Genomic DNA, 23,335 nt, shown 5'->3' on the forward strand with positions numbered 1-23,335 from the left:
AAGAATAAGCCGATAGGTGGTGTACGTTTAGACTTGAAAAACCTAAAGATGCGCTTACCATAATTGATCAAACTGCATGAGCATCTTTGATAAATTTGGCATAATTTTTAGACTGTCTGGTCAAGTCTAAAAATTAAACTACCTGCTCACAGAAATTAGGATAGTAAATCTTCCCGTGTGGTTTGAAAAACCTGTCCCGATCCTTTATTTTAGTGCAGTTGAGTATTTTCTTCCAAACATACCCACCACCTAAACAAATGCAACACATAAAAACCTGTTGTATGCAGAAGCTTTCTTACCACTGCATGTTTAACAAAAAAATGTGGTAATAAGGGAAAACCTTTTCTTTTTTTTTTTGCAATTTTTATATATGGCTCTCTAATAACCCACTAACCCCCCGTGAATTAAAAAAAAATGAAATAAAAATAAATAATAGCATTACCTGTTAAAATTACTTGAAAACAAAGTGTAGATATATAGGTTAACTTCCGTATGTTATAAAGAATATATGCTGATTTACATTAGTTGTGCTTCTAGAAATTGCAATTATTTGCAAGATTTTTGGGGGGAAGTTTAACAAAATCAAATAATCCTTATTTAATGTCATAAAACACATATTATTAATCTCACTCTTCCACTCAAGTCTTTGCGTCTCATATGTATATGATATATACTAAACTGTACCAGACTAGAGCATACAAAAAAAAAAAAATAAATTATAAACTAAAACCATGGAATGTGGAAAGAACTACTTAGCTCCTGATGACTAATGGCTATGTACAAAATGTTACACAAGAAACAGCATATTCAACGTCAGGTAGCATCAAACTATATGCAGCTTGCATCATTTTAACATTACATCTATATAAATAAGATTTTCTGAAAATTTTGTTTAAATATCAGATCTCCGTACAAAATTACTTCTTTGTAAAGGTGACTGCAGACTAATGTTTGCTACCATAAATACAAACTGATTGTATGGCCATTTACAAACCGCGTTTGTAACATATTAGTGGCCCTGAGTCTATCGTTATTCTTTTCATTACATGGTTCATCGTGAAACTTCAGTTTCTTAAGAGGAAGATGAATGAAAACTCATTAAAACTTGAAGGCTTTTTACAAAATGTAGAATACATGATACAGATAAAATATCTTTGCTTTCTAATGCCTAATAATAGAAAATGGATATTATTCACAGCTTCATCTGCATTAGCTTTATCCCTCTATCCTCGGAATATTTAAAGGAACAAAAACATGGCTACCTCCGAAAGGTATTCTACAGAATAGTTCACATCTCTGTAAATCCATAAATTTAAGTGCGAAACGAAAAAAAAAAAAAAATGTATGACATCGTTCAAAATTCATCTATGTTTGTGGAAACATTTGGGGTGGCTGGATTAGAATCTTGAGAAATGGCTGCAACTGTGACGATTCTTGGGGAACCAAGGACTCCGGTGACAGACGCATCCAGGTCCCCTGAGGTTACAATAGCCAAGGCCGTTCCACCTCCCTTTTTGTTCTGGTGGGTCTTCACGTGCTTGGAGAGATGGTCACTCCTCATGAATCTCTTTGAACATTCCGGACACTCAAAACGTTTTTCACCTAAAAATTAAAAAAAATATAATGTATTTTAGGCTGCCATATATCCATAAATATATCTGAGTGTTATTGTCATGAGAAACAAGGGTCTCTACAAAGATGCTAACTAATCACAAACAGAACCTGTCTCTTTTAAAAGGGAACCTGTCACCAGGCTTGACCGATAGGAGATAAGGCCACCTCTTTCTGGCCTGATATAAAATGCTGTATAATGCTGTATATCTGCCCCCAACCCAGCCAAAAGGCAAGAAAAAGACCTTTTACTATACTCACCTGCAGGGCAGTCTGGTCCGATGGATATCACAGGTGTTGGTCCGGAGCCCCCCTTCTTCTTGAGATGCCTTCCTCCTCCTTGCTTCGTGTGGATCACGCGTCCTTAAGTCATCCACAGTCTCCCCGACATCGCGCTCCTGCGCAAGCATACTTTTTTGCCCTGACAAGGGCATAGCAAACCGCTGCAGTGTGCAGGAACCGGGAAAGGTCAAAGAGCGCCTGCGCAGGAGAGCGAAACCGGGAGACTGTGTGGATCACATAGGGACACGTCATCCACACGAGCAGGGCGGCATCGCAAGAAGAAGGGAGCAGCAACACCCATTGGACTGAACTGTCCCACAGGCGAGTAGAATAAAAAGATCTTTTCCTTGTCTTGCAGTTTGGGTTGGGGGCATATATAATGCTGTATATCAGGCCTGAAAGGTGATGGCTGCAACTCGTATCGCTTTAAAGGGGTTTTCTCACGTTTGGAAGTTTTTCTCTTCCATAGGATAGGGGATAACTTCCAGATTGTGAGGGGGTGAGGTTTCAAAAAGCATTATATAGCCATTCTGACACTGATTTTTAAAAAGATTAACAAAAGCCTCATCAGGTCTAAAGATTCATATCACATCCAATTAATATCTGTAGTTTATATCGTGAAATGTGATGACACGTTTTAAGCCCGATTCATACAAACCACTTGAACAACAAGGTTTTCAGAGACTACAAAATCGCAAGAGACTCCATGACGTTGTGTAATTGGTTGAGTCCTCAAAACTGAAATATAAGTATTATATCTGTGTGTGGCAATAGTATAATTTGTGGCCTATGGCCTCCTATTTTGATGGTGACCTTAGTATATGCATTAGTGAGTGTATAAAAGGTCTTTGCCTGTAGGTGAGACGTTCCCATATGAGAAGTTTGCGCTCACAGTCCATTTAGCCCTAGAAAAGGGCAGTGCTTTCAAAGAGTAGAGAAACAAGCTAACATGGTACCTGTGTGAGTTCTTCTATGTCTCTGCAGCTCATCACTTCTGGTGAATCTTTTTCCGCAAAATATCCAGTTGCACACGAAAGGTCTTTCTCCGGTATGCCAACGAAGATGGGCTCGCAGATGGGATGTCTTCCCATAGACTTTACCACAACCTTCAATATGACAGATATGCTGTTTCTTTTTCCCAGGCTCACTGCTGCTTCTAATAAAACAAATACATATGCGGAACTAGTCAGTATAAAAAGTGGTTTATTGTGGCACCTCTAGAAAGGAAAAAAAGAAAAAAAACTTTCAGAATCTCATTTCCACTATTCACTATGAAGATATGGACATGGACACAAGTATGTGGCAAGTACAAATTCTACCAAAAAAAGAAATCCAAAAAATAAAAACCATGGAATGTAGGGGAAAAAAAAAAAAGTCAATACCCGACTACTAGTGAATATGTACAAAGTAACGCAAGAAACATCAAATTAATTGACAGGTAGTATCCAACGATAGGCAGTTTGCATAATTTTAGCATGAGCAATATAAAATTATGTGTGCGTATATAGATGTAATCTAATTGAGAACAATTATCTTCTCAAATACTATATTCCGCCATGTTAAATACCAGCCGCTTGTAATAACCTCCATTGCTCCAACAAAGCTGGGAAGGCACCGGGGTCACCGGACATTAGCAGAACGCTAATGTGAACGTAGCCTTAATACATCCTAGAACTGTGTTTGCCTTTTTGCTGCTGCATCACACTGTTGACTCGTGTACAGTTTGATCTATTAGTATACCCAAATCTCTCACATGTGCTGTTGCTTAGTTCCATTCTGTAGATGTAATTTTCGTTTTTTCGTGCCCAGATGTAGAATCTCACATTTCTCCCTGTTAAATACCATTGTATTAGTCCCTTTCCCATTGCTGAAGCTTATCTAGAGCCTTCTGAATCCTTTCTCTGTCTTCTCTAGTGTTAGCTATCCCTCCTAGCTTTGATCAGTTTATCTTCAGTTCCCTTATTTAGATCATTTATAAAAAAAATATTGAACAATACTGGTGCCAGAGCAGAGCCTTGTATTAGCCCACTTGAATTATTCTTCAAATTGGATGTGCAACCATTTATTAGCACTCCGAGTACGATCACTGAGCCAGTTATAATTCATAATTCGGGGCATGTGCGCTTTCCCCCCCTCCTTCCCATGACTGTGCCAGCATCTGGGAGGAAAGGCTAGAGCGCAAACCCCAGAGAAAACTCTGAAGAAACGCCTAGTTGGACTGCAAAGAAACTTCACATGAAGCGCTCCAAAAGCAACAAATGTGAATATATCTGCAATTGAGAAATGCAGAGCAAAACAGAAAAGCATCAAAATCAATTTTGAGCAAGTGACAGGACCTCTTTGAGAATAGTAAGCAGTGTTAGACTTGTGAATTTCCAAATAATATTTAAGTGGTCCTAAGTGTCCTTAATGTCCACCTAAACGACCCAATGTTTTAGCAAAAGTCCAATTTGAATTTCGGGATTGTCGGATCCCAGCCACACTCTGCTGCCCTCCTTGCTGTTTAAGCACAAGATAAGGCTCTTTGCAGTAACTGAGTGCTGCCGCATACGTTACTAATAGTGATGAGCGAGTGTACTCGTTGCTCGGGTCTCCTCAAGCACGCTCGGGTGATCTCCGATGTGCTCGGAGAATTAGTTTCCATCGCCTCAGCTGCATGATTTATGGCTGCTAGACAGGCTGAATACATGTGAGAAATGCCTGTTTGTTAGGGAATTCCCACATGTTTTCAGGCTGTCCAGAAGCCGTAAATCATACAGTTGAGGCGATGAAAACTAAATCTCCGAGCACTGACAAATACTCGGAGATCACCCGAGCAACAATGCTACTCTCTCATCACTAGTTACTAAGCCAGTAATGAACGGTAACTAGTGATGACGAGTGAGCTCGTTACTCGGGTGCTCTGGGGAGTATTTTGGGTGTGCTCGGAGATTAGGTTTGTGTCGCAGCATCTGCATGATTTGAGGCTGCTAGACAGCCTGAATACATGTGGGGATTCCCTAAAAAACAGGCAATCCCTGCATGTGTTCAGGCTGTCTAACAGCTGCAAATCATGCAGCTGCGGGGACACAAACAATCTACGAACACGCCCAAGATACTTGAAGAACACCCAAGCATGCTCGGAAAAGCCAAGTAACGAGCACACTCGCTCATCACTGATGGTAACATCATTAGTGCAATTATCGCTCAGTAACAGTTTGGTAAAATCTGCAGAATTGGGTTAAGGTAAACAGCGAGGACTTGCCCTTTCATAGCAAGGAGGGTCATAGAGAGCCACAACCCTAACGATCTGACTAAACTTATGCTAGAAAGTTGGGTCATTAGGGACCTCTTTTGTTAATCGGTGTTATTTAGAAAATTCACTGAAGCTGCCACAGACTGGCGATAGGTACTAATAGACAGCTCTGAAGGTCTATGTGTGTCCCCAATGCTGACTGCAGACATGTCCTCCAGTCTCCCAAGTGATCAGAAATTCTAGTGACCCAATCAAAGTGGTGTCACGGACCATGGCTGTCAAGCTACAACCCTCACCAAAAGAGAGTGGGGCCATCATAATAGAGAAATGTGCTATAGTACAGCTAAAAGTATAAAACTACATAGATGGGGAATTACTCAGACAGGACATTATAGTTACAAGTTTTAAGGGAATCCGTCTGATGAATTTTATTTATCTTTAAAGGGATCTGTCACAACATTTTTTCTGCCTAAACTGAGAGCAGCGTAATGTAAAGACAGAGACCCCGATTCCAGTAATGTAACTTACTGGGCTGCTTTCTTTTGATTAAAAAAACAAAACACAATACTATTTTAAATTAGAAGGAGAATATTACCAGTGGACTAATAAATCTACAGTCAGGTAGTCCCTCATATTCTTGCACTGTGTATAGCTCCCCCCCACCACCGATTGGCAGCTTGCTGAGCATAGGCAGAAAGCTTCCAATCAGTGGTGTGGGTGGGGTTATACATAGCTTGGCATGCAGAGAACGGCTAGATCTGCAGCAGATAAAATAGAAAATTCATCAAAAGTGCAGCACCTGATACATAATTGGAATCAGGGTCTCTGCCCCTACATTTGGCCGCTCTCATGGTGCCAGATCTCCTATAATAGCAATAATGAGGGAGCTAAAGAAACCACACACATATCCTAAAAAGACCTGTAATCCTAATTATGGTATATCATGTATACGTCAGAAGTTCAGTTAGTTGTACAACAGAATTACATTTTTTCTTCTTGTGAATTTTTACATACATCACGTGGTTTACTTTCTGTACTCGAAAAAGTCACTGCAGTCCTTATAATCAGAAGCGAACTCTGATTGCAGAATATGGCCCATTATAGCAGCATCCAAACATTTCTGTGTGGGTTTAGAAATAGAAAAGAAGCGTGCATTTCCAAAATCATGAAAAAAACAAAAAAAAAAAAAACAACCCACGCCCCGACACTAGATCCGCTTCACCTGTAACAAGCAGCTTATTAAAGGGGCGGGGGTACAGTACAGTTTCACATCTGCAAGGGAAACAAAGGAAACACAAGCAGAGGCCGTGCAAGCTCAGCAGCATTAATCTTCTGTAATTAGGTCTTTCTTGTAAAGCAAAAATAAAATAAATAAATTGATAAACATTGTTGTGAGACTATCAAGTCTGGTGTTTAGTACAAATAGTCCACTGCATTATGATGTGCAAGATTTAATAATAGGTGCACACCTCCATCAATGTGGTGAATCCTTCTGCCTGCAAGTGCACCAAACTTTGCAGCCATGAGCTGCTTAATTTATGCCACTCTCTGCAAAAAATGACAATGAATCTGTCTGCTTAGACTATGCCCTCCTGCGAAGCTCTGACTACATTTCAGCAAAGTGGCAAAGCTTATGTAAAAAAAAAAAAAAGTCGAAAATTGTTACATTTTTACGCAACTGTTTTAATGAATTATTTCCACAGTAACCTATACAAGAAATTCTAATTTACCTGTACGTTTCTTTGACAGAAGCCGCAGGCAAACAGCGGTTGTCATTCAGCAGTTGTATGGGTAAAAGAAGAGGTTAAGGATGATAGGAGAAGGGGTCTGGGGTGCAGAAAAAAGGGAGGAAGAGAAAAGTGGCTGCATAAAAGCCTGCATCTTCCAGAAACTACAAGGCCCTTTTTGGAGTGACAATAACGAGCAGCGGACCATATTTACACCATACCTGGGCCATAACTTTTCACGTTTTATTGCAGCTTTACGAATTAGTACACAGTCAGACAATGTTGCTCTTGGACAACAAAAAGGTCATGTACTCAATTATGATCTAGGACCCCAAACTTTTCTAGCTACTGGGCCATTTCTAAAAAGGTTTAGAGCCCCTGTGGTCATGAAACAGGAAAAAGTCAATAAAGCTATGTGACCAGATCACATGCCTTAGGCCGGGATCACACATGCGAGAAACACGTCCGTGTCTCGCATGTGAAATCCAAGCTCTGGCGCCGGCACTTTGGAGCGGAGCGTGCAGCTCCATGTGTTGCTATGCGGCCGCACGCTCCGCTCCACAGTGCCGGCGCCAGAGCTTGGATTTCACATGCGAGACACGGACGTGTTTCTCACATGTGTGATCCCGGCCTTACACAGGTATTAAGCGCTAGTGATATGACTTTGGTAATACTATGGCATCCCTAGGGCCATTAAAAACAAAATAGTATTTAGAGCGACCACAAGCTGGGGAGCCTCGTACACAGGATATGATAACCACGGCTGGGGGTAGCAGGTGAAGGCACGGACCCTGTGAGAAATGACTACTAGCAGGTCAATCTCCGCTGCCGGCATCACAGAAGGGGGCTGGCTTAGAAAGGGAATTAAACTACATCCCGGGGCATGCACGAGGTTGTTGAGTTCGGCTCCGGAAACCAGCGGCAAGTCCGTGCTTCATGGTCAGAGTTTGAACCACGAATGGATGAGTGAAATTGGCCTTGCATAAAACTTTAGCTCAGAATATGCACTAATTGGTATACGGTAAAATATATCTGATAAAACCAAAATCTATTTTTATCAAATACCTACCATTGGCAATCTTTGAAAATAATCAGAAAAAACAGCTGGGATTAAAAGGCGTCATAAAATAGCAAAACCTGTACGGCAGCCACAAGGAAGAAGCGTGTCCTTTATATGTGCAATGCTACATACCTTCCTTCTCCTTCTCTGCAGTTAGGACATGAACATGCGACACGTCTTAGTCTCTTTCCTGTCTGCACCTCTTGATCGGATGATGGTTGGGATTGTTGAAGCTGCACTTGTGTTATCTGGTCAGGACTGACAGCACCGATGGTGGCATTCGCTAGTCCGCCTACTGCCACGGTCACAGGCGCTAGGGTAGCTTGTTGAACTTTGAGGCCATCAGCTCCATGCTGTTGACCTGTGGAAATTAAATTAGGACAACGTTCTGAACAGGGTCAGTGTATAAGGACACTATGGCCAATTCTCCAAAAGAAGATTTATTTGCAAGTCATCTTGTAAGTTTGCATAAGAAGGATATGGCAAAGACGGCCTGTAGACATCTACAGAGAAGACCATATCCTCAAAGCCTAAACAAAATGCAAACCCTCGTACGGCATGTGGACTTTATTGAGGATCCTCCATCCAAAGATCCAGTGACGAGCAGCTCACATTCTGGCAGACTCAGACTGATTTTCCATTACCTGAACGGTCATACATCTGAATCGCTGCCATGTAACAATACATTTTCTCTTCAGTAGCAATTGCAGTGGAAACGCCTGACCGGCTGAGGTTTTCCTGAACAAAATCAGGTATTTCCAGGGCAGGGACCTTTCACCAGATTCACCAAGCATGTTACACTGGCCACATCATTGACTAGCGACTGAAGAGCTGCATGAAACATTTGTTATTTCTCATTTCTGTTGGAGATATTAGCTTGTAAACATTTAGATTATAATGTCCTCTTCAACATTAGCAGATATTCTTCACCTCGTTCGCTTACTTTTTTGTCCTTTGGGAAGCTCAGAGATGCTCTCTCTGTGCACAGTGGGTACGGAAAGTACTCAGACCCCTTTACATTTTTCACTATTTGTTTCATTGCAGCCATTTGATAAATTCAAAAAAGTTCATTTTTTTTCTCATTAAAGTACACTCTGCACCCCATCTTGAGGGGGAAAAAAAACAGAAATGTAGAAATTTTTGCATATTTACTAAAAAAGAAAAACTAAAATATCATATGGTCATAAGTATTCAGACCCTTTGCTCAGACACTCGTATTTAAATCACATTCTGTCCATTTTCTTGTGATCCTCCTTGAGATGGCCCTGTTCCTTCATTGAAGTCCAGCTGTGTTTAATTAAACTGATAGGACTTGATTTGGAAAGGCACACACCTGTATATATAAGACCTCGCAGCTCACAGTGCATGTCAGACCAAATGAGAATCATGAGGTCAAAGGAACTGGCCAAGGAGCTCAGAGACAGAATTGTGGCAAGGCACAGATCTGACCAAGGTTACAACAGAATTTCTGCAGTGCTCAAGGTTCTTAAGAGCACAGTGGCCTCCATAATCCTTAAATGGAAGAAGTTTGGGACCACCAGAAGTCCTCCTAGACCTGGCCGTCCAGCCAAACTGAGCAATTGTGGGAGAAGAGCCTTGGTGAGAGAGGTAAAGAAGAACCCCAAGATCACTGTGGCCGAGCTCCAGAGATGCAGTAGGGAGATGGGAGAAAGTACCACAAAGTCAGCTATCACTGCAGCCCTCCACCAGTCGGGTCTTTATGGCAGAGTGGCTCGACGGAAGCTTTTCCTCAGTGCAAGACATATGAAAGCCCGCACAGAGTTTGCTAAAAAACAAATGAAGGACTACCAGACTATGAGAAATAAGATTATCTGGTCTGATGAGACAAAGATAGACCTTTGTGGTGATAATTATAGGTTGTATGTGTGGAGAAAACCAGACACTGCTCATCACCTGCCCAATACAATCCCAACAGTAAAACATGGTGGTGGCAGCATCATGCTATGGGGGTGTTTTTCAGCTGCAGGGACAGGACAACTGGTTGTCATTGAAGGAAACATGAATGCTGCCAAGTACAGAGAGATCCTTGATGAAAACCTCTTCCAGAGTGCTTTAGACCTCAGACTTGGCTGAAGGTTCACCTTCCAACAAGACAATTACCCTAAGCACACAGCTAAAATAACAAAGGAGAGGAGTGGCTTCAAAACAACTCTGTGACCTTTCTTGACTAACCCAATCCCAATTGAGCATCTCTGGAGAGACCTGAAAATTACTGTCCACCAACGTTCACCATCAAACCTGACATAACTGGAGAGGATCTGCAAGGAATAAAGGCAGAGGGTCCCAAAATCCAGGTGTGAAAAACTTGTTGCATTATTCCCAAGACGACTCGTGGATGTACTAGCTCAAAAAGTGCTTCTACTCAATACTGAGCAAAGGGTCTGAATACTTATGACGATGTGAGTTTTTCTTTAATAAATTCGCAAAAATGACAACATTTCTGTTATTTTTCAGTGAAGATGGGGTGCAGAGTGTACATTAATGAGAAAAACAATTAACTTTTCTGAATTTACCAAATGGCTGCGATGAAACAGAGTAACAAAATTTAAAGGGGTCTGAATACTTTCCGTACCCACTGTAAGACATGTAATGACACAGACCTACTCTCCTCACTGATGGCATCTACTGGGATTACAAGTGGAGTAGGGGAGTAGAGCTCTTGTAGCTTTCACCTCAAGGCTCTCAGCTCTGAAAGAAGCAAGAGATGTTTGTAAGGACACACAGCTCAGTTCTACCGTATACAATAGGTGCAGAGATCACAGAGGAGAACAGGGCTGTGTGTCATTATGTATCTCATAGGAGAAAGCCTCTAAGCTTCTCTAGGGGTGTGTTTTCTTTCTCCTGTAAGTCACCTCCTGCTTATGATTGGTCAGTCTTATACAGGATAAAAAGTACATGTACCTAGAGACAAATTTCTGCTAACATTTTTTTTTTTAAAAGAGGAAATTAGACTTCATACTTTCCAAGCCACATCATGGAATAAAGTGGAGTAAACATACTCTTTATTTAGAATTTTTCCTCTCCATTGTGGAGATAATAGCTTGTAAAGTTTAGATTAGAATATATGTTATAGTACAAATGGGCGTTACCAGAGGTTTGTCTCTGGGGGCGAGTTCTTCTACCAACCCCTCCTCCCCGCATGAAGATAACCAATCATAATCATGAACTTCATTCCTCCTGGGAATCGCTGGCTTTCAGTCATGCAGGTGCATCATTCTATACTGCCATCGGCACAGATGGGTTGCTGTTGAAGACCTCCCTCTGTGCCAGCATCAAAGAACTCCACTGAAATTTAGAAGAAGACCATGATTTTTTCTGTATACAGGAATACTGTGATAGTGCTATGCACAGCACAAGCGATCAGAGGATTGCAGAGTCAAGCCCCTAAGGAGTCTACCGTATACAGTAAAAAAAAACAAAAAAAAAAAACTAGATATGTGGAATAGCCAGGTATGTAAAATCTGATGTAGCAAAAGAAAGTTAAAAATGTCAGAAATTGTGTTTTTTTTGGGCAGTCGCAATACCACAAAAAATGCTGTAGGAAGAAATCAAAACGTTGCATCCATCCAAAAATGGTTTAAATAAAAACTCCATCTTGCCAAGCAAAAAAATAAGACCGATGGACTGAGCTGCAGAAAGGAGGGCATGCCTCTGTGTGTTGCTGCCTGCTTATGACTGGTCAACCTCATGCAGGGGTAAAGGCACATTCTTCCAGAAACAAACCTCTGGTGCATAGATGGACTATAACAACTGAGACGAGAAATTAAAAAATAAAGCCGTTGCGTTACTCAGCTCTGCAGCTACTGTTCCATGATGTGGCCAGTGTAACATGATCAAACTGGTGAAAGTCCTCTTTAGGGTATGTTCACACGTTCAGGATTTCCATCCTTTTTTTTTCAGGACAGTTTTTTTTAAAAACTGCAGCTCTTGGCAGAAAACGCAGGTCCTTTTTTTGGTCCTTTTTTTGTCCTTTTTTGATGCGTTTTTTGATGCGTTTTTTTATCCTTTTTTTATGCAGTTTTCTATGCAGAGACTGTGTGTTTCCTAGGAAGCTTTTTAGGGCTAAAATGGCTGAAAATACCCTAACCCTACCCCTAACCCTACCCCTAACCCTATTCTAACCTTAGTGAAAAAAAAAAAAAAAAATTCTTAATTTTTTTATTGTCCCTACCAATGGGGGTGACAAAGTGGGGGGGGTGTCATTTACTATTTTTTTATTTTGATCACTGAGATATAACCTATCTCAGTGATCAAAATGCACTTTGGAGCGAATCTGCCGGCCGGCAGATTCGGCGGGCGCACTGCGCATGCGCCCGCCATTTTGCAAGATGGCGGCGCCCAGGGAGAAGACGGCCGGACGGACACCGGGACGCCGGGTAAGTATAAGGGGGGGGAGATTAGGGCACGGGGGGGCATCGGAGCACTGGGGGGGGGGCATCGGAGCACGGGGGGGGCAGCCACACTCCGCCCACGCACTTCCGCCCGCTCCCCCGCACTTCCTGCTGCAGCGGTTCTGCACATCAAATCGCAGTAAAACCCGCAGATATATTTTTGATCTGCGGGTTTTACTGCGATTTTGACCTCACAATGGAGGTCTATGGGTGCAGAACCGCTGCGGTTCAGGAAAAAGAAGTGACATGCTCCTTCTTTTTTGCCGCAGCTATTCTGCGCGGCTTTTTAAACGAAATTACGGATCATGTGCACAGCAGTGACTGTTTTCCATAGGGTTACATTGTTATGTACCCTGCATGGAAAACAGCTGCGGAACCGCAGCGGCAAAACCGCTGCGGTTCCGCAGTAAAAAACGCACTGTGTGAACATGGCCTTAAAATCCTGAACCAAGTTGAGTAACTTAAGCTTATTGGCCCCAGTGCAAAATCTCCAACAGGGCCCCAACTATCATGGATCTTCAAAGGGGTTGTCGGTCAGAGAATGCGTCACTGAAGGTTTCTTAGGATAGGTCATCGATTGCACATGGGTGTGTGTGTCAGGTGTTGGACCCCAACAAACCAATCACCTGCATAAGAATTAGGCTACGTGCACACGTTGCGGAAAGTCCTGCGGATTTTTCCAGACTGATTTTGGTAAATCCGCAGGTAAACCGCACTGTGGATTACCTGCGGAATTACCGCAGATTTTACGCAATTTTTTTTGCGGATTTTACACCTACGGATTCCTATTATGGAGCAGGTGTAAACCGCTGCGGAATCCGCACAAAGAATTTACATGCACTGCGGATTTTGTTTTCCATAGGTTTACATGGTACTGTACACCGCATGGAAAACTGCTGCAATCCGCAGTAAAATCTGCAGTGTGTGCACATAGCCTTACTCTGCAGCACTCAGAAGAGGCCACTACACAATTACTCTGCAGCACTCAGAAGAGGCCACTACACAATGAACCGAGGCTCTTCACATCTGACCACAGTAGAGCTAAGACTGGTGGAGGTCTGATCTGATACTACGGATAAGTTAGTTAGTCAATAACCCGTGCATATACAACCCTTTTAATAGTTTTACACTATGTTCACACGTTGCGTTTTGGTGGCGTTTTTTTAATGCAAATTTTCAGCTGCGTTTCACAGTACCAGCAAAGTCTATGAGATTTCAGACATGTCATGCACACACCTTGTTTTTTTCCTGACTGCTTTGTCAAATAGCTTGGATTTTTGCAAAATGCAGCATGTCACTTCTTTCAGCGTTTAAAGCGCTTCCCCCCTCCCCCCCATTGAGATAAATGCGTAGTGAGAAAACCGCAAGTATCAGATTTAGCTGCATTTTTGGTGCCAAAACCTGATGAAGTGAATGCAGGTTGTTTTTCATGCACAAAACTTTATCAGCATGCACAAGAGACAAATGTACCCTGACAACAACGTAGAAAACAAAAAAAAAAAAAGCAGTAAGAAAAACCTGTTGTTTTTTTTGTAAGCATAAAAAATGAAGCAAAAACGCAACATGCGAACATAACCTAATCTTCTGATATGGGTCAAAGGGACCTAGGTGCAACTGCATCAAGTTTACCCACTGCAGTTACCAGTGTTTAAAAGGGTGTAGGAGCAGTTTACACTACAGGATGGTTACTAGCTGACAAAGTATCTTTACCAAAGAAAAGTTATTTTTACAAAAGGTTCCCACTTTAAAAACAGATACTTTGCAAACTTCCAAACCCATTAATCCCATCTTCTTTAAACCGTTACAGTATTATAACATGTAGGGACCAAAATGCAGTGGAAGTCAGTAGTAAAACTGCAAAATTGCTATTTAATGACTGCACACCAACAAGGCCACAAATAATACTTCTGTTCATAGTCACAGTTTTCCAATGGTTTTAAGAAAACATTGCAACAAATTCAGAAACAAGGATAAATGACATGTGAATAAACTTTTTTTTAAAACTCAAGACTACAACTGGGGGTGCTGATGGCCGTGCTGGACTGAGAGTATTATAGCCCAGGAAATCCAGCTCTGCGGCACTTTATCCCTGCTCAGGATTCACCTGCCAGTACTAAAATCACAATTTAGACTAGAGCTATAGGGAAACAATGAAGGTGCAGGGAGGCAGGGATGTCTTTGGACTCACAAAAGAAGTAGTGTCAACTTAGCCTCAAGGTTAAGGGGGCTGGGCACCACAATTAAGATGGTGCATGTATTACCTACGCCATATTTCCATACAAATCAAATGTAGAACTTTAAACCCTTCTCCCCCCCCCATACAACTATTCATTTCTAAAAAGTGGGGAATCTGGCTTAAGTTATAGTACAAATCTATGCCAGGTCATAGCTAGTGTAGGTGAGTTTGTGGCACACTATCTGCTCGAGTCACCAAATCTATTAAGATCCATACACTGGCCTTAGGAAATGTCCCTAATGTATGCTTGAATATGGAAAAAAAAAATAATATTATAATATATATATATATACACCAAGTCATAACTTATTTTTGCAGTGGGACAGTTGTGTAGTTGCTGTTTATTTTGGCTAGCACCTCAGACTGGTCCAATTTGTGAACTAACATTATTTCAGTCATGGTCACCTTTGTTCAGATCAAACACCTTAATGGAGAAGTTTGCAGGCTCCATCCCTTAACACTTCTGACAGATACATCTGACAGCTCAAGCAGTATGATGGAGACAGTGTGATGGGTATTGATGCGCAAGTTTCTCACATCACACTTGCAAGTATGACCCCGGCCTTAGAGGCCGTATACACGGACCGACCAGGGGCACAATATGACCACTGATTAGAAAGTCTTTACTGAGTGGTGGTCATTCAAATGCCGGTTTACACAGGCAGACCAAAAGCAAATGATGTGCACCAAGCGATCTGTAATAGATCACAGTGTGCATAGGCTGCTACATTACCCGCCGCGAGTCCTGTTTACCAAGGATGCGCAACGATCACAACAGATGATCCACTGCAAGGTAATCATTTTTAACAACACTGTTCATGATCCTCTTTCATTGAAAATGCAGCTTAACGTTTAGCAGTAAGGCTGCAGTCACACTAGCAGTATGTGGTCAGTATTTTACATCAGTATTTGTAGCCAAAACCAGGAGTAGAACAATTAGAGGAAAACATATAATAGAAACATATGCACCACTTCTGCATTTATCACCTACTCCTGGTTTTGGCTACAAATACTGATGTAAAATACTGACCAAATACTGCTAGTGTGACGGCAGCCTAAAGTTACCTTCACACAACAATATCGTTAAGAATATCATTGCAACGTCACACTTTTTGTGACGTAGCAACGATCCCACTAACGATCTCGTTATGTGTGACAGCGACCAATGATCAGACCCCTGCTGGGAGATCGTTGGTCGCTGGGGAACGATCAGGACTTTTTTTTGGTCGCTGATCACCCGCTGTCATCGCTGGATCGGCGTGTGTGACGCCGAACCAGCGATGTGTTCACTTGTAACCAGGGTAAATATCGGGTTACTAAGTGCAGGGCCGCGCTTAGTAACCCGATATTTACCCTGGTTTCCATTGTAAAAGTAAAAAAAAAACAAAAAAAAAAAAAAAACACAGTACATACTCACATTCTGATGTCTGTCACGTCCCCCGGCATCCACAGGGTTAAAACTGCTTTTGGCAGGAACGCTGCTAATGCACGCGCTCCAGCCGAGAGTTTCCCTGCATTGACTGTGTCAGCGCCGGCCGTAAAGCAGAGCACAGCGGTGACGTCACCGCTGTTACTGCCGGCGCTGACAGTGCAGGGAAGCCCTTAGCCGGAGCGCGTGCATTAGCAGCGCTCCTGCCGAAAGCAGTTTTAACCCTGTGGATGCCAGGGGACGTGACAGACATCTGAATGTGAGTATGTAGTGTTTTTTTTTTGTTTTTTACTTTTACAATGGTAACCAGGGTAAATATCGGGTTATTAAGCGCGGCCCTGCACTTAGTAACCCGATGTTTACCCTGGTTACCCGGGTGCTGCAGGGGGACTTCGGCATCGTTGAAGACAGTTTCAACGATGCCAAAGTCGTTCCCCGGATCGTTGGTCGCTGGAGAGAGCTGTCTGTGTGACGGCTCCCCAGCGACCACACAACGACTTACCAACGATCACGGCCAGGTCGTATCGCTGGTCGTGATTGTTGGTAAATCGTTTAGTGTAACGGTACCTTAATTCTGAGTTTTTTCACACTAAAATAATCCGTGTGAAATAATTTACATTAGCATTGCATCCCTTTTTGTTTACACAGGCTGTGCTGTCAACCGACAATGATTTTTAGGTCAACAATGATCGGTAATGTTCATGCAAATGATTGCACAAGCAGTTATTGCCCCAGGAAAGAAAAAAAGCCTCCTAATACCATTTGACTTCTGACATCCATATTAACAACAAGGCCTTATCCAGACTATACCCTGGACAACCATGGTTTGCAGAACAAACTATTTTTATTGCATTATGCCCGTTGAATCTCTAGAAAAGGTTATTCAGAGCCTGTGAAAAGACAACGATGATCGGATCAGCCACGGGTCTCCTGACCTGAACGCAACAGCCTCATAGACTCCTATGAAGCGGTTGGTGCCGGATCGGGACACCTGTTGGCTGGGGGCCGGCATGGTGGTCCATACTCAACATACTTGGATTAATCGTCTACAAACAACTACAGGAAACATATACAGAATTTATAGGATTTCGACTGGGTTTTTCCCCTTTCACATACCTCCAACACTGGTAATTGTAACCGGTACTCCCTGTACCTGAACTCCTGCTGCACCAAGATTGGCAACGCTTACTGTCTGCAGATTAGGTACAGATGTAAAGTGGGCAGCATTGAGCGTGATCGGAGTGCCACCTACTGTGACCGGTGCAATCTGTGCAATTGTCGTGCCGCTGCTTGTGGACACCGGGGTTATGGTTAATTGCTGCGGTAAGCCAGCGTTCTGGACCTGTAAGTTCTGAAGACTCTGAATGTTCTGCACCTGCACTGTTTGCCAGCTGATCTGACCAGAAGGGGTTAAGGTTGGGGCCCTTATGAGAACCTGGGTTGGGCTTAACGCCTGAAGCTGAACGTTTTGCAGCTGTTGCTGCTGCAGCGTTTGTATGGTCTGTCCTGACTGCAGCTGAAATGACTGCTGTGGTATGGCTTGTAGGATCTGCTGCTGAGGCTGTTGGATCTGGATTTGCTGCAAGACGGGCTGTCCTACAATTTGCACCTGCTGCAGAGAGTTTGATTGTTCGGACACGTTCTGGAGTCCATTTGCCTGCAGCTGACCGCCGCTCTGGTTCTCGGCCTCCGTCACTGAGGACGGGGATTCTTCTGCGGCACGGTCACTGCTTGCTGCTGTGCTGGTGAACTGGCCGGTTTCAGCCGAGCTGACCAGAGTATCACTGCTAGTCAGAGTCGTAGCCACTGTGGTCGCGCAGGTTGAGGATGTGGAGGAGGAGGGAGATTCAGGCATGGTACTGACAGAGGACGTTGTGATGGGTGTGGAGACCAGCTGATTTCCATTGGTGACTCCGCCATCTGTGGGTTGAACAATCTGTGCTGAGCTTCCTCCAGCAGCTACACTATTTATCACTGGCAAGGCCAGAGTCACTCCTCCTATGTTAATGGGTAAGGTTGTCACCACTTGTTGAGCCCCAGGAATGGTCTGCAGCTGCAATGGTATTGACACTCCAGGACGAATCTGCACGGGAACAGTTTGGTTTGCTAAGTTTTGCGCAATAATATTTCCAGATGTTGTTCTGTTGCCAGCCGTGATAATGGCCTGATTATTGCCAGCAGGAATAAATTGTATTTGACCTTGTAAGTCTTGCAGTGCTGTGGCATTTCCAGGGCTGATCTGAATGTGCTGGCCTTCTACAGTCTGAATCTGTGGGATAACCTGGTACTGTACGTTCCCCCCTGGAGTCTGGACTTGGATCACTTGGAACTGTCCTGGGGCCGCGGCCGAAGTGCTTGGTTTGGATTTTGATGGTGAAGTGGTCTCGCTGGTGTTATTCGAGGACGCTGCTGTACTGGCAGCTATGGAAATCCCCTGTTGTGCTATGCTGCCTTCTTTTGAAACCGGGGGCGCAGCAGCCACAATCTGCCAAGCGCTGCCAGCCAGCTGAGTGGTCACCAATTCCAGTTGCTGGGGTTGATTCTGAAGCTGAACTAAACCTTGGCTGGGATCAATGATGATCTGCTGCTGTCCGGCACCTTGGTTTTCCCCTGTAGTTCCTATTTTACTGCAGGTGGCAGCTAGCAAAGCCAAGGGTGATGGCTGAGAGTCCTAATCAAAAAAAGAAAGGAGAAAGATTAAGGCAGATCGACAGTGTTCACATCTGATCTAACATCACAGGAAGTGGTCACTGTCTCAGAAATATCTCCTGGCCCTATAACTGTTCTGCAAATTTGCATGTGCAGGAAGCCTGAGGCATAAAATGATATGCTCACAACATAAACTAATAGGAAGAGACGTGCACCTACTTAAGATGCAAACTGTCACAACAGCGCATTGAAGTGCATCTGTCTCATGTCTCAACAAACTCAAGACTAAAAGATACTGCTACATACATAGCCAGTTGTCTCCCCAACAATTAATGTCCACGAGACATCTGCCCACGCTCAGAGCTGGCACTGCTGTGCCTCTCACATAGTCATGCCAAGTAATTTTTGAAGGTTTCTAAATAACCCACTCTTTCAATTGCTCCACTTTCGCTCCATGTTCCTGACCCAAACGCAAAAAGATCATACAGGAGTACGTGTCTGCCGAGTTCAGGCGAGGATACTGGCAGCCGGGCCAAACACCGCAGTCGGTACTCAGACCATAAGGGTATGTCCACATGTTCAGTATTGGGCAGCTCTATGGATGCAGCACACATGCAAAGGGTCCAAAGCGCTGTCGGCTTTTGAACGCAAGTGATTCCACGTGTGTTCATTGAACCGTGTGGAATCACCACGTCCAATACATTGTATGGGTGAAATTTATCTTATAGACATGCTGCAGTCTGGAAAGACGCGCCGCATGTCAGTCTCTCGCAGGTAAGCCGGAGGCGTCAGTGCATGCATAGTGGACATAGATTTCTTGAAATTCCCTCCACTATGATGTAACATCTGGCCGAAGTGGGTTGGACGCTGCAGATGTACGCAGCGTCCAACCTGCAGCGCTTACTGACCTGGGAACATTCCCTAAATGTCAGATGTGTGAAACTGGCCTTATACTTGGTTTCAGTTCACACGATCTGGTCACACTGCGTGACTTTAGTCCTTGCTTTTCTAAAACAATGTATGTTTGTCCAATTTTCTCTTATTCATGCATTGACTAAGTGACCTTCTGGTGAGCAGAGCTGTATGCAGAACTGCTGGCCACTACGGTGACTTTGGCTAAGACACGGGTCGCCCAGCTAAAGATCGCTCTGTGCCGCTGCGACACCGCAGCACAATGCAGGCGAATAGTACTGCAAGAAGCAAAAGACAAATGGCCTGACTTATCAGAATAGCATAGAAACTTTGTAAAGTTGTATAATTTTGGTTAAAATCAAAGCTCTGCTAAAATGTTGCATCTTTGGGCGTTCTTACGCCATTTTTGCCTAGCTACAACAAAATGGGTGGAGCAGGGATGGGGGCATGTCAACAGCCGATAATCAAATTCATGACGAACGGTGGCGTTCACCAGGCCACAAATCTTATTCCAGCAGGGACTATAGTATAGGACACAGAGGCGGCCATCGCTCCAGATTCATGAACAGGAGCGTCTGACTCCAGCACATCTCTTCATCAAGACTGTGTGAACAACGCCGCTCTTGAAGAAGGCTCAAAAAGGACCAAATGGTTCCGGACTTTTTTCGATTTGCTTGCGGCTGGCATAGCAGTTTGCGGGTTGCCATGAGCGGTACACAGCAGTTTGGTCATGTGACCGATGTTAAGGCCAACGTGGAGTGTAGTTGCAGCCTACGGGTCCATGCACACTATAAAGCCATGTACATATGCATTCAGTATCACTGTGTGCTGCCTCCCTGAGAAAAGCTTTAAAATAGGACATGGAACACATCATATTTTTGTTTTTGAGCCCAAAAGTGAAAACCTTCATGTGCGTCTGTATAAAATCTGACTGTAGCTAGTGTATGACCTTATGGACTACTAAGGGCACGATATAAAGAATCTGGAATACATCATACCCTCCTGCCCAATCTGACATCCGGCAGGAAGAAATGCATCTGCAGGCCATCTGTACGACCCAGTGGGCATCTCTCCATGCCTGAACACAGACTGGGCAGTGCAGTATGCCATCTTACACTACAGGCTTCATTCTGCACATCCAATGCCTCCGCACCTTTTAGCCTGTGTTCTGCTGAAATGTGGTCTTTATGCTGAGACTCAGTGCTCAGGACCCGTCAGTAATCTGTGGCCATTGTACAGGAGCCATGAGACCCGCTTCTTACCCCCGGCATCCATAGCTCCTCTTTTGATTAGCCGGCCTGGCGTGATGTGTGTTATACTGTGACATCACGCAGGGCTCACTAATCAAAACAAGATCCACAGAGGTAAGAGGCGGTCCACAGAGGTAAGAGGCGGTCCTCATGGCTCCTGTACGGCGGCCACAGATCACTGACTGGTCCTGAGCATTGAGCTGCACCAACTGTAGCTGGGACCATTACTGCGGGCAGCTATGTGCGAGTATGTCCTTGTACTCATACACACGGATATATGGAAATACCATAGCTGGCTGCGGGTGTGGACATTGGAGTCTCTGGGGGGGAATCTAGAGAATTGGGTGATGACATCTGATGGGAGATTACCTGTGAGCCGGAGCCTTTGACCTTTTTCTTGCCCTCTGTTTCGCTGGTTTTTCCTCCCTCGGTGGCCATGTCTTCCTCCGCCTGATCTGTAACATAATGAACACTGACATATGTCACCCAGCGCACACGACACAAAGTTGTAATGATGCAGGTGATGTGTAGGGAGCAGGGCAGCCCCATGTAATGAGCAGGGCAGGTGATGTGTAGGGAGCAGTGCAGCCCCATGTAAGGAGCAGGGCAGGTGATGTGTAGGGAGCAGGGCAGGTGATGTGTAGGGAGCAGGGTGGCCCCACGTAGGGAGCAGGGCAGGTGATGTGTAAGGAGCAGGGCGGCCTCATGTAAGGAGCAGGGCAGCCCCATGTAAGGAGCAGAGCAGGTGATGTGTAGGGGGCAGGTGATGTGTAAGGAGCAGTGCAGCCCCATGTAAGGGGCAGGACAGCCCCATGTAAGGAGCAGGGCAGGTGGTGTGTAGGGATCAGGGCAGCCCCATGTAAGGAGCAGGGCAGGTGATGTGTAGGGATCAGGGCAGCCCCATGTAAGGGATCAGGGCAGGCCCATGTAAGGGATCAGGGCAGCCCCATGCACTGCTGTCATCCCCAGCAGCACCTGTCTGAGCAGACCCCACCCCCAGGACCATACTGTAACACATGCTGGAGTAGAGCCACGGCTGCTGCTGCTGCTGCTGTCACAGCCCACTGTCACGGGCCGGGGGTCTGCGGAGGAGGGGGCCTGCTCCGGGGTGTTACGTACCGCTCATGCTGTATTATAATGCGAGCACTGCTAATCAGGAGGACGGGAAGAGGCTAGGGGATGGGACGGGGGAGGATAAAAGGCCGGCTGGAGGAGGAGGGCTGGGGGCCTGGCTCTCTCCCTGTACGGATGGCGGCGGTGCTGGCTGGCTGCTGGAGATAGGAGGGGGCTGTGGCGTACAAGCTCCGTCTCTCCCCGCTTGTAGCCGGGGCCCCTGATTGACAGCCCCGGAGAGGGGCCGGGCACAGGCCGGGGCGGACACCCCCTCTACCTCCCACCCTCCCCCGTCCATCCCGCCACGGGATCCATCGCCTCCATCCAGCCCCTATCCCTCTCCAGTGTGGTTAGGCCTCCTCCTCCCCGGGTCCCTCCTCTCTCCCCTCCTCGCCATTGCTTACCGCACGTCCTCCCTCTTCTTCTCCGCGTCAGTGCCCGCCTCGCTGCGCTGCCGCCCTCGTCACCGCTGGCTCCCGCCGGCTTTTAGCGCTTTATTCCGAGGGGCCGAGGAGCAATAATATTTATTTTATTATTTTCCAGCAGCTGCTGGGCGAGTCCCCTCCCCGGCTCCTCCTCCTCCGCACACATACAGAGAGCGGGGCGGGAGCGGCGCACACTGCGCCCTCCTCCTCTCTCCACTGCCGGGGGAGGCGGAGGAGGGGAAACATTAACCGTCTGCCTCCCGGCTGCTCTACACGACTAGTGGAGCAGTTGCTAATAGCAACCAATCAGCTTCCGGCTTTCATGCAGAATGGAAAAGTTAGAAAATGAAAGAAGGAAATTGATTGGTTGCTATAAGCAACAGCCTCACTTTATGTCTGTCCTAAATGAGGCCCTATATTGTATTTATTGTAATCTTATAAATAATAAAGTTGATTTAAAGCTCAAGTCTCGCTGCATTTGCTTTGCACCATTTGCGTCCTGAATACTCCATATGTGAAATGTCATTGAGCTCCATAATCCTGCCCTGGCCCGGTTAGTGGCCATGTTAGCTGGCATGCCTTTTTTAAGCTGTATTGAATATGATATTTGACAATACTAATGCAGTGACATCCCATAATCCCCCAAGATATTAGGACCATCCATAATTTGCATAGTTTTAGGCGCTCGCTCAAAACACATTTGTTCAGAGCGGCCTATCACGTTCCCTAATCAAAGTTATGTTATGTTTGTTTGTGTAGCCCATTCACTATCTCCATCTATCCCCCACTCCCTGAAGATGGCTGGACCATCATTGTAAATACATCATTGTAAATACACACCTGTACTTTGCATCTCCCCCACCTCATTGTAGAGTGTAAGCTCTCACGAGCAGGGTCGTCTTATTTTGCTTTAATTATTGTATTGTTAACGTTGTTACTTATGACTTTTGTGTTTGAAACTGTTAAACTGTAAAGCGCTGCGGAATATGTTGGC

General features: G+C 44.6%; 1 protein-coding gene across 2 annotated transcripts; it reads right to left on the reverse strand.

Moving 5' to 3' along the window:
• Positions 1-357: 357 nt before the first annotated feature.
• Positions 358-22,562, reverse strand: SP4 (Sp4 transcription factor). Of its 2 annotated transcripts, none has more exons than XM_069729808.1 (6): positions 22,321-22,562; positions 21,173-21,258; positions 17,109-18,663; positions 8,048-8,276; positions 2,850-3,049; positions 358-1,602 (listed from the first exon to the last, which is right to left on the reverse strand). In XM_069729808.1, the coding sequence occupies exons 2-6, from the start codon at positions 21,239-21,241 to the stop codon at positions 1,355-1,357; spliced, it is 2,301 nt and encodes a 766-aa protein (XP_069585909.1). In that variant the 5' UTR covers positions 21,242-21,258; positions 22,321-22,562; the 3' UTR covers positions 358-1,354. The 2 variants fall into 2 exon arrangements, with proteins under 2 accessions (XP_069585909.1, XP_069585908.1); XM_069729807.1 differs by lacking the exon at positions 22,321-22,562 and adding an exon at positions 21,923-22,229.
• Positions 22,563-23,335: the final 773 nt, after the last annotated feature.

The sequence above is a fragment of the Ranitomeya imitator genome, chromosome 6, assembly GCF_032444005.1.
Source record: "Ranitomeya imitator isolate aRanImi1 chromosome 6, aRanImi1.pri, whole genome shotgun sequence".
Taxonomy (NCBI): Eukaryota; Metazoa; Chordata; class Amphibia; order Anura; family Dendrobatidae; genus Ranitomeya; species Ranitomeya imitator.

Bases quoted from the DNA above. Each gene is read 5' to 3' on its own strand.
- SP4 (XM_069729807.1), bottom strand. The intron at 8,277-17,108 runs GTATGTGAAAGG...TAATTTCCACAG, and splicing joins TACAATTACCAGTGTTGGAG to GTCAACAGCATGGAGCTGAT. The intron at 1,603-2,849 runs GTACCATGTTAG...TTTAATTTTTAG, and splicing joins ACATAGAAGAACTCACACAG to GTGAAAAACGTTTTGAGTGT.